Consider the following 11,637-nt stretch of genomic DNA (forward strand, 5'->3'; position numbering starts at 1 on the left):
GAAATGATCCCCTCTCACCTCTAATACCTCTGGTATTAGACATTTCAACACTTGGAAAAAGATATTGTCCGTCTACTTTATCAATGCACCTCATAATCTTATAAATACCTATCAAATCTGTCCTCAGCTCCGCCACTCTAGAGAAAACATCCCAAGTTTGTCCAGCTTCTCGTTGATCATGCCCTCTAATGCAGGCAACATCCTAGTAAACATGCAATCAATCACCATCAAATTATTATTTTTCTAACAATAAATATTAATTCAACCCACCTTCTGCACTTCTTTTAGAAGGACACCATCGGTCATAAACTTAATTTTTGTGTCTTCAGTTGTATTTCCTTCATATCGTATTTGATAAGAAACCACCCTACAAATGCCACAAGTTAAATAATCAGTATTGTCACAACTCAGAGAGACCGACAAAACCAGTAGAACTGATAGGCAGAGAACTACACCAGTACATCACTTCAAACATTTTTTGCTTGTGTTCTATTTTGCAAATGACTTACAACTCATTGCTTGTCAAAAGGTAAACTTCAATCATTTTTTTACTAGTGCAATTTGATCTCTGTTAAAGCCTTAAGCACAGTAACATTTGAATTCATAGTAAAGGAAGAAGAAATTTTACCTCTGCGAAAGATTCATTTCTTTTGCAACTCTTTCGGACATACTTATAGCTGCTACCCTCCTGGGCTCTGTGATGCCAATGATTCCATCACCACTGTGGGCAGTAATCAGGGAAGCACTTAAAGTCCAAACTTAGTCATTAAAAAGCTTCGCGTTTATTCTAAACCTGGGGTTCCCAATCTTTTTTATGCCACGGACCCCTACCATCAACCAAGTCCATGAACCACAGGTTGGGAACCCTTGTTCTACACAATAATTAGGTAATGTGGGTTGAACCCCATAATTAAACATGACTGTTCAAAATTTGCACCATATTCATTTAACTGTCTCCCACTTCAATTATCAGCAGAACAATCCAATTCTTTCTAACTCATAAACCCGTCAAGCTTTCCCATTCTATTTACTTCACTGTTCCCAGTAGGAGAAGTTTCCCTGTCACACTCTTGGCAAAGTGGTTCTCCAGAACTGCTTTATTTGGTTTTTCTGGGGGATATTTTACACTGATGGCCGCTTGCCAAATGGACAAGCTGACTGAGCTAGAAAAGTGTCCTCGGGGATAATGTCATGACTTTGCAGCAACGTACTTTGAACACCATTTTTGAACTATAGTTGTCTTAAAGTCGACTGGGCCAAATTTTGGATAAGTTCAATGCACACGGGCAACTACATCACATTCAACACATGCACCAGAAGACAAACTTCTACTCTTCCATCAATGAGCTCTATTAAATCACACCTCAAAATCTTCTTGGATGAAATCAAGCCTGTTCTTCCTTTCAATTTGCAGTTCTGACTCTTGTCAGATTTTTAATCCATTCTTTCCCTATCTTTTCTAACGTCTACATGTTATTATTAGGAATTGAATACTTTTCTCTAATCTGGCCAAACTAAGGTTGTATAGTTTAGCATAGCTCTCCACTTTTTAATTCTATACCATAAAAAATAATATCCTAATTGATAATACTTTTTTAGACTTGATCAACTTATGGTACATCTTGTTCATACTATCTGATAGAAAATTAGACTAATGCACCAATTCAACTAATCATGCATGAATTTTACAAAAAAAATTCTGTAAATATAATTTGAATCAATACCTCATTCAAACGATATAAACAGAATAACTAACAATATTTCACTCACTTAAATACTTACAAATAAACTCCAAAGTTCAACATTGCAGTTTAAATGTATTTGTATAAAAAGGTTTCTGACAAACTTTTATCTTAATGTCACAGTAAAATTAGACAATTGCACTGAAACTAAATATTTTCCATCAGAATTCCGAGGAAGGTGTAAACTCATTTGCTATTTTGTTGTTACTGAATACATCTTTCTTTAGAAAAATAAACAAATTTTGTGAATATTCTTGGGGCAGCACATTAGCCTAGTGGTTTAGCACAACGCTTTACAGTACCAGCGACCCCGGTTCAATTCCCGCTACTGCCTGAAAGGTGTTTATATGTTCCCTGCATAGGTTTCTTTTAGGTGCTCTGGTTTCCTCCCACAGTCCAAAGACGTACCAGTTGGTAGGTTAATTGGTCATTGTAAATTGTCCCATAATTAGACTAGGGTTAAATCGGAGGATTGCTCGAAGGTCTGATTCCCCACTGCATCCCAATAAATAAATAAATGGATAGATAGGTAGATAAATAAATTCTCAAACATACCTGGCATAGCCAGCTTCATAGACAAACTGGGGAACTTGTGTTGTTTTGCCACTGCCTGTCTCACCACATACAACTACAACTGGATTGTCCTTAATGGCCTCCATGACAACTTGCTCTTCTGCTAGAATTGGTAACTTGAGGCGAGCTTCCTGGAAGGATAATCAGAGAGCAAATCCTTTGAAGTCAGTAAAAGAACCAACTGACTAACATAGAAGGTGAAGTAATATGTTTATTGATGACCGCAACTGAGATAGTCTACATTATGAATTGACGTAGCATTACAACTGCCAAACTTATAACTTAATAATTTGGAGCCAAATAGTCAAATCTCATTTTGAAAGTGGCAAAGAAACACTGGACAGGTTTGCAAGTTTTTATGAATAACATCAAAATCTCCATTTTCAAACTAGCTATTTCAACAGCTCAATTTTATACCGTCTAGAAACAATTGCAAAATGTATTACATCAAGATAAGAAATGCACAATGTATCAGTTCCATGAGCATATTCTACAGTCGACATATAATTTAAGGGGCTTGCTGAGGTTGCATCTGGAATACTGTGAACAGGAATGTTTCGCCCTTCTGACAGATATATTTACAATTGAGGGTGCAAACGAGGCTCATCTGATTGATTTCTGGGACGGTGGATTTGACTTCCAAGGAGAAGTTAACCAGATTAAACTTATTACTGCCTTGCATTTATAAAAATGAGAGATGACCTCAGTGAAGTACATTTCCCATCGCTTGCATGTCTGGAATGAGAGGTTGTCTTATAGCAAGCAAAGTGATAAAGTTAAATGTCTTCATGTCATGAAGAGCACAATGGGATTAACACAGGAAAAGGGGCCAAGGGAAAAGATAAACCTCAATCTCAAGTGGTAAAACAAACTTGAGGGAACAAACAGTGTCCCCCTGCTTCCATTCTTATACAGCTGATGAGGTTATCAGGGAAGCTGAAAGAACATCACTCTTCCATATCAAGCAGTGTTTGCCATTACCAGTATACATGATATGAATATGAATCAAATCTCCTTACAGGTATATACAGAAAATGGCAGCGTGACTTCTACACCACAGTATGGCTTTAAACAATCGGAAATTAGAAATGCAAAATGAAAATTGCATCTTTAAAACAACTATTCCAGATTAATATTAACTATTAATATCAAAATACCAATGCCTTTGAATGGAAAATCCTACAAAAGGTAGTGGATTCAGCCCAGTACATAACAGGGAAAACCCTCCCAACCACTGAGCACATCTACATGAAACTTTGTTGTAGCCAAGAAGCATCCATCATCAGAGATCCTACCACCCAGGCCATGCTCTTTTCTTGCTGTTGTCATCAGGTAGAAGGTACAAGAGCCTCTGGACTCGCACCACCAGGTTCAAGAACAGTTACTACCCCTCAACCATCAGGCTCTTGAACAAAAAGGGATAACTACACTCACTTGCCCATCCACTGAGATGTTCCCACAACCAATGATCTCACTTTAAGGACTCTAACTTCTTATCTCATGTTCTCAATATTTATTGCTATTTGTTTATATTTGCATTTGCACAGTTTGTTGTCTTCTGCACTCTGGTTGATCTTTCATTGATCCTGTTATAGTTACTATTCTATAGATTTGCTGCGTATGACAGAAGGAAAATGAATCTCAGGTTGTATGTGGTGACATATATGTACTATAATAATAAAATTTACTTTGAACAAAAGAAAAGTGAAGCCCTAAATAAAAACAGCAACTTATAGTTTGTTACAGTACCTGAATCTCTGGGGTCCTATTCACTGGAATAAAAATTGCAGGTTCCGAGGAAGGTTGCTTTGTTGCATTTTGGCTGGTTTCCTTATTAACAGAAGGTTTCTCTGTCAGTGCTTTGGAAGTGCTCGAGTTCTTAATTTGTTCATTGCTAACATTCTCTTTTGTGATTGTCTGTGTGCTGTCTCTTTCCTCACTTTCTACATCATCCATTTGTTCTGCTTCTTCATCTGAACTGTCTGAAGATGAGCTCGTTTCAGATTCTGGTGCTTCCTCCACAACCTCAGAGCTTCTTCTGAATCTTTTTCTGTTCGCCCCACTAACACTGTTGATTTGGCACTCGTTGTCAACCTTATGTTCAGACCTAAGATGTAGAAAGTCATTAATCCTTTAGTGTTATTAATTCGACAAGTGAAAAGAAGAACAGAGTGCAGAATAAAGTGTTACAGTTACAGAGAAGGTGCAGTGCTGGCAGACAATGAGGTGCAGTCATAATGAGGTAGATCTGGGGTTTCCAACCTTTTTCATGCCATAGACCCCTACCATTAACCGAGGGGTTCATGGACCCAAGGTTGGGAACCCCTGCGGTAGATGGTGTAAAATCAATTTATAAAATGTAGTAACTGAATATAACGCAACCTCAATACAATGAGATTGTAAATGGTTTTGGATATACCACACAGTTATTATGTCCCCAAAAATGGATAAATGCTAGTTTCATTTACAGGGTAGGTATTAAGGCTGATTTATACTTGTGCATATGGGCTATGCCGCAGCCTACACTGTAACCCTGATTTTCACTTCTGCGTTGCTCTACACCATAGCAAGCATGCGTTGGTGTGCGCCAAAACACTAGTTGGCGGAGTTTCTATGCCACTGTGTTGAGTTTCTTCGTGAGAGACATGGACAAGGAATGTATTTCAAACATTTTCGCATGTCGGCAGGTAGATTTGACAATTTGGTTCATCTATTTCGCATCAGCGTACGCACAGCCTACAGACATGGCGGAGAAGAAGCAACCGGAAATGCGATGCTACCAAGCGGACCAATCACAGTTGTTGCGGTCTGCGTCGCCGTGACCGTGAGTTACTTTTCTGGAGAGGTGCACGTCACTCTACAGCATAGGCTAGGCGTAGTTATGGCGTAGGGTATGCATTACCTACAGCATCGATGCGATGCACAAGTATAAATCAGCCTTTAAACTTGTCTCCTGACAGTACATTATGTTGAGGTTATATTATGTATGGTACCCCATTTATAACTTGCAGGATAGACATCAAATTGTCAGCACCTGTACACTAGTTTCCTTAGCCAAGAATATTTTTTGGCAAAATAAGATACAAAATTGCCAGACAAATGTGTTCAGATTTACATTCTTCTCAAATTAATATAAAATTGTCCAAATCACAACCAGTAGAATCTTGGAGATCTTCAGTTAAAATAAACAAAACAAGTAGAATATCAGAAATAAATGGTGCCAAGTAAACAAATGGCTGAGTACATAAAATCATTATTACTATTTCAGAATATGAAGACATATGGAAAGAACTGCTTTATGCTGTCTACAAATAGTACGCCTGAAATTGAACATTCCTGTAAAAGCTCAATTCTGCAAATGACAATCCATGGGGAACTCTAGCATAAATTAGATGGCAGACTGTGATCTCAAGTTTACAAATTAATATACAAAAGCAAAATTGCTTTTTGAAACTTAATTATACTCTATCAGGCAGACTATACAGTGCCTTGAAAACATATTTAGCCCCTAAAACTATTTTCATCTTTTACCGTCCCATTCTCTACATTTGAAATACATTAAAATCAGATATTTTGAGCAAATCTGCAAAACATTATGCAACACGATAAAGCAAAAGAAAAATTCCAAAACCTGTCAATTTACTAAAACTTTAAAATCAAAATTGAGAGGCTGAAAAAGTATTCATCCCCTTTGTAATTACTATGCTAACTTTCCTCAGGTGCAATACTATATATTACCAGACCAACTCACCCAATTTGATGATGTAGAAAATTAGAGGATCACCGAAATAAAGACCCCCCTCTATATCTGTAAGGTCCAACAATATGGTAGAGTTTCAACAGACCAAACCAAAATTAAGACAAAAAAGCATTCAAGGCAAGTCAAGGAAATGATAATAGAGAAAGACAGATCTGGGGAAGGATACAAGACCATCTCAAAGGTACTGAACATACTTCAGAGGTCATGAAAAAGTGAAAAAAAAGAAACCACAGCCATACTGCCTAGGTCAGGCCGCCCCTTTAAACTTGGTCGCCGGAGAAGAATGGCACTTGTAAGAGAGCCTACTCTGTCGCCAACAGTTACTCTCAGTGAGCTGCAGAAGTCAGTGGCTGCAACTGGAGATGAGGTTCATTGCTCCACAATCTCCGAGAGGCAGCAAAAAAAGAGTATTTATGGAAGAGTGGCAAGGAAGAAGTCCAGACTTAAATAAAAAGCATATCCTTGCCCGTAAAGACTTTGTAAAGCATCACTTAGAAAATACTATAAAGATGTAGAAGATCTGGTGGCTGGATGAAATTAAAGTGGAACTTTCCATTTTCAACACTACGTAGTACGTGTGGTGTAAACCTATTAGAAAAATTGTTAAGTATAACCTGCTCATCAGTCAGGTAACACCATCCCTACTTAAAATATGGTGGAGGTAGCATCATGCTTTGCGGATGCTTTTCAGCAGCAGGGACTAGAAATTTGGTCAGGATTAATGGGAAGATGACTGCTGCTAAATACAGAGAGATCCTGGATAAAAATCTGCTAGTTTCTACCAGAAAACTTGATCTGGGGAGGAGGTTCACCTTTCAGCAGGACAAAGACCCAAAGCACACTACCAGAGCAACCATGGAGTAGCTTCAAATGAAGAAAATTGAAGTCCTTGAGTGGTCCAGTCAGAGTCCTGACCTTAATCCGATCGGACATCTCTTGCTACCCACTGCTGCAGCTCAACTAACCTGGCAGTTTGAGCAATTTTGCAAGGTGAGCAAATTTTGAGCAGATCTTGTTCCACTACGCTGTGCAATGCAAACAGAGACTTATTCAAAAGACTATTGGTTGTAACAACTGCGAGAGGTGATTCAACTGTACAGAGCAAAAGGGGATGAATACTTTTGAACTGCTGACATTTCAATTTTCAAACTTTTAATTTTCATACTTAGCAATTTCCCCTGTTTTGTTTAGCTCTACCATGAAAAAAGAGCATTTGATTCACAAATAAAAATTCCCAATTAAATTGATCAAAATCCCTCATTGTAATACCAATTTCTGTGAACAAAGAGTTGGGGCTGAATGCTTTTTATAAGGCTCTGTAGTAAATGAACAGAAATCTTACGGACAACAGCCAGCTTATGTCCCTAAAGGACTAAAGGGGTGGGGGGGGGGCAGGGGTATGTGTAAACTTTTCAGTGCATTTTGTAAACAGGCAATATTCACACACACTCACGTGCAGACATATATCAGACACACATATATTTCATATATACACACACATAAAATAATTATCATAAAATAACAAAATAACATACAGCTTTGTCTGGTACAAGCGTTCTCCGATGCCTATTTTTGAAGTAGTGTAGAAAAGTTTCATCTCTGACTCCGAGACCTGACATTCTGCAAGTTTGCTCAAAATTTCTTTCCTCTGTGAAGAAAAATGGAAATTAGTTGAAAGGGTTTTCAATGGCACAAAATTATACAGAATGCAATAAGTCAGGACAATTCCCTTTTATTGTACTCACCATTAATTCACTCGGTGAGAGAGAATGCTAACTGCCACTTGTTACAATTAGTAAGGTTTGTTTAATGGTGCTTTAAGGGGATTGAGTTTTTTAAAATTAAGCAATAAACTTTCAGTTAAAAGAAACTTGGAAATTTGGAGTAGAGAAACTCTGCAGATGCTGGAAATATAAGCAAAACACACAAAATGCAGGAGGAACTCAGCAGGCCAGGCAGCATGTATGGAAAAGAGTATAGTCGACGTTTCTTCCTGAGACTCTTTGGCAGGAAATTCTTTGCAATCACAGTCTGGATCAAAGTGTACGGAAGGCAGAGTCCAACAGAGGGAACAATACCAGTTGGGTCCAGGTCAGATCTTCCTCCAGCTTCAGGGGAACATTTTTTAAAAAAAATACTTTCCTTGGAATATTATCCTTAAAAATCTTTGCTAAAACTAATTGTTGGTTTAAAACAAAAATAGCTGAAATGTATCTTGTGGATGCTGCAGATCTTGGCAAGTGAGGCTGTCAATATAGAAGGACATTGAAACCCTACTTCACCTGAGGTATAGCTACCAATAGATTCATTTTGTCAGCCATAAAGGGCCTTCAGCCATGAGCCACAGATTCCATGGATTTGACACAGTTATACTTTACAAGATTGCAGGCTAACTTGTTTATCCTCAGGGAGATGGTCTCTAAAATTTCAGGCCATTGTGTATTTTTAAAAGAACATAATCAAAAATAAAGTTGCACAAAATTGATCTTAAGTGAAATCAATGTTAAAGCACCTATACTAAATAGGGCTTAGTATTTAATATTGAACATGGTTAACCTGAACTTTCTTTTTCTTCTGCTCCAATATTTTCTCCAGCTGTTTCCTTCTCTTCTTGCTCAGAGGTTGCTTCGGTGCCCGAACTTCTTTGTTCACCTGCTTCTTTTTCACTCTTTTTGCAGGTAATACCAGTGCATTACACTCATCAACTCCTTTTAACGTAATTCCATCTGCAAAATCACAGCCGGTTTAAAAACTTCATTCGTGTCTGATCAGCAGCAAGCATACAGAGTCACTCTGCACAACTAGGGAATAACCAAATTCAAGAGCAAATTATATCAAGAATCTTTTTGTAATAGTTATCAATCAGTCTGGAAATGATCATCTACACTTAAATTTTGAGAGTGAGAGAGAGGTATCCAGCATGCAACTCCTCACGCTTATCTTTACAAACAGTAATTTCTTTATCTGTTCACAGAATTATCACTGTAATTCTTCCAATTTTAAAATTCAATTCCTATATACACAATGACCTGACAACTCCATGCTATGTAAACAGCACAAGAATCTCACCATTGATTTTTACAAGAATGAGATTGCACATGCAAAGTTTTTTCCCCAGTAAAGGTGTCATAGGCATTCAACATTGCGTGCGCACAGTCATAGAGTCAAGTAGCCTGATACACCCACCTACATTAATCCCAATTACCTCCATTAGGCCCTTGGTCTTCTATACCTTGGCAATTCAGTTACGTACCTACGAGTCTTGAAACACTGCAAGTATCTACTTCCATCATCTCTTCAGGTAGCACACTCAACCACCCTCTAAGAAAAAACTTCCCCTCAGACCCTCTCTAAATTTACTATCTCATAATCTATTCCCTTTTGTTTTGAACATAGGAAAAGGATTTTTACTATCCTCCCTGCCTACCTCCTCATAAGCTTAAATACTTTTCTCAGGCCACCCCTCAACCACTTGGCTTCAGGGAAAATTAACCCAGTCTATCCAGTCTCTCCCCAAAGCTGAATTGCTCTATTTCAGGCAATATCCTGGAGTATCTCCCCTAGACCCTCTCAAGAACCATCACATGATTAAATGAGTATTGTGTGTGCTACTAGGACAACTTATTAAAATTACTTTCATGAAGTGTAAAGCCAGATTGAGAACTGACTCCTACTGTGTCTTTGGCATACACTGCCAGGGGCTCGATTGAAGCTGATACTTTAGAAACACTGACTCCAAGACCGGCATGTGGATGAAAAACTATAAAGTATCATGGGCTATGAAAGAGAAAAGAGTTAGATTGATCAAGGAGTAGCTCAAAAGGTCGACACAATATTGAGGACGCAAAGGCTAGAATTGAATTGACTTTATATCTTACATTCTTCATATACCTGAGGAACAAAAATCTTTATGTCTTTGTCTAAATGGGCAAAGCACTATTTATAGTAATTTATAATAAATAGTATGTACAGCAGGACAGTCAATATAACATAGAAATACAGTTGTATCAGCATGAATTAATTAATGGCCTGTGAAGAAGCTGTCCTGGAGCCTGTTGGTCCTGGCTTTTATGCTGTGGTACCATTTCCCGGATGGTAGCAGCTGGAACAGTTTGTGGTTGGGGTGACTCGGGTCCCTAATGATCCTTTGGGCCCTTTTCACACACCTGTCTTTCTAAATGTCCTTAATAGTGGGAGGTTCACACCTATAGATGCGCTGGGCTGTCCACACCACTCTCTGCAGAGTCCTGCGATTGAGGAAGGTACAGTTCCCATACCAGGCAGTGATGCAGCCAGTCAGGATGCTCTCAATCGTGCCCCTTTAGAAAGTTCTTAGTACTGTGATGTACTACGTTCTTTTCTGTCACTCTCATGCAATGAACAGAAAACATTGAAGCAAATGTTCAGTTCACTGGAGTACATCAGTAAGCAGATGAAGACGAGGAGATTGTCAGCTACCTTCAGAGTAATTTAAATTTCTATTCAGCTCATTAATTATTTTCTCATACACACCTTCCAGCTCAATCTCAACCTTGACGCCATCATCGGATTGTGTCGAACTGCACGCCACAGAATTCCCCTGAGCTCGTGCCTTCCAGTTGTGCCTTTTACGCAATCTGCCCATAATCGAAAATCCACGATCTGTCACAGAGAAACGCAAACGTCACAGCATCGGCCGAAGAGAAAGAAATGAGCAGATAGAGCTGAAGCAACAGGTTTAGGGATGGAGGAGAGAAAGGACAGTAGGGCCCAACGCGCACGCGTTTGTTGGGAAGGAGGTGAAGGAACAATGGTTGGGAGGGCACGAAGCCTAGGGTTAGCCAGAGAATACATAAAGTCCAGATTTGAGGAAGACACGAAACCTGTGGTGAGAGGAAGGAGTCTGGGGGGAAGGTTACAAAGTCCGAGTTCAAGAGAGGGAATGGGTAAGGGAGTGTGTGGAGACACAGAGCCTGGGTCAATAGAGGGGATGGGAGTGTGTGGAGACACAGAGACCGGGGTCAACAGAGGGGATGGGAGTGTGTGGAGACACAGAGACCGGGGTCAACAGAGGGGATGAGGATGAGAGTGTGTGGAGACACAGAACCCGGGGTCAATGGAGAGGGTATGGTGGTAGGGGGGTGAGATAGTGACACCGAAGCCAGGGTCAATGAGGAGCAACAGTCATGTTAAAGAGAAACTGGAGTGTGCACCTTTCAATCCCGATCCTGTTCCCGATCTCAGGTTTGTGTTATGCTCTCATTCTCCACACATGTCCTCGCCGGAAGTGTCTGCTGGTACCCTGTAAATTGATTCCGGCTGGAATCCACGGCGGTGGAGCCGTTCCGGCAAACAAAGCGGCCGAGGGTTAGTGTGAGCCACCGGACAACACCACGCAACCTTGAGAGGGAGCTTGAAACCTGGAAAGATACCGAAGCTAGTACGCAAAAAGCTGGAGGCCAGGCAGCATCTATGGGGAAAAAAAGTAAAGTTGACGTTTCGGGCCGAGACGTCAACGTCTGTGCTGCTTGGATTTCCAACATCTGCAGATTTTCTCTTGTTTGTGATATATACACACACGAG

The 11,637-nt window shown here is 39.5% G+C and overlaps 1 protein-coding gene across 1 annotated transcript in view; it reads right to left on the reverse strand.

The window, feature by feature from the left end:
* The window catches only part of dhx37 (DEAH (Asp-Glu-Ala-His) box polypeptide 37), a 41,371-nt gene extending 29,991 nt beyond the window's left edge, over positions 1–11,380 (reverse strand). The window contains exons 1-8 of the mRNA XM_073065524.1: positions 11,268–11,380; positions 10,588–10,716; positions 8,632–8,801; positions 7,611–7,723; positions 4,065–4,422; positions 2,298–2,446; positions 629–721; positions 271–367 (exon numbers count right to left, since the gene is read on the reverse strand). Of these exons, the coding sequence (XP_072921625.1) occupies positions 271–367; positions 629–721; positions 2,298–2,446; positions 4,065–4,422; positions 7,611–7,723; positions 8,632–8,801; positions 10,588–10,699 (1,092 nt within the window). The 5' untranslated portion in view covers positions 10,700–10,716; positions 11,268–11,380. The remainder of the gene's footprint in view (positions 1–270; positions 368–628; positions 722–2,297; positions 2,447–4,064; positions 4,423–7,610; positions 7,724–8,631; positions 8,802–10,587; positions 10,717–11,267) is intronic.
* Between the last annotated feature and the right edge of the window lie 257 nt (positions 11,381–11,637).

Source organism: Hemitrygon akajei, chromosome 14, assembly GCF_048418815.1.
Source record: "Hemitrygon akajei chromosome 14, sHemAka1.3, whole genome shotgun sequence".
Lineage (NCBI taxonomy): Eukaryota > Metazoa > Chordata > Chondrichthyes > Myliobatiformes > Dasyatidae > Hemitrygon > Hemitrygon akajei.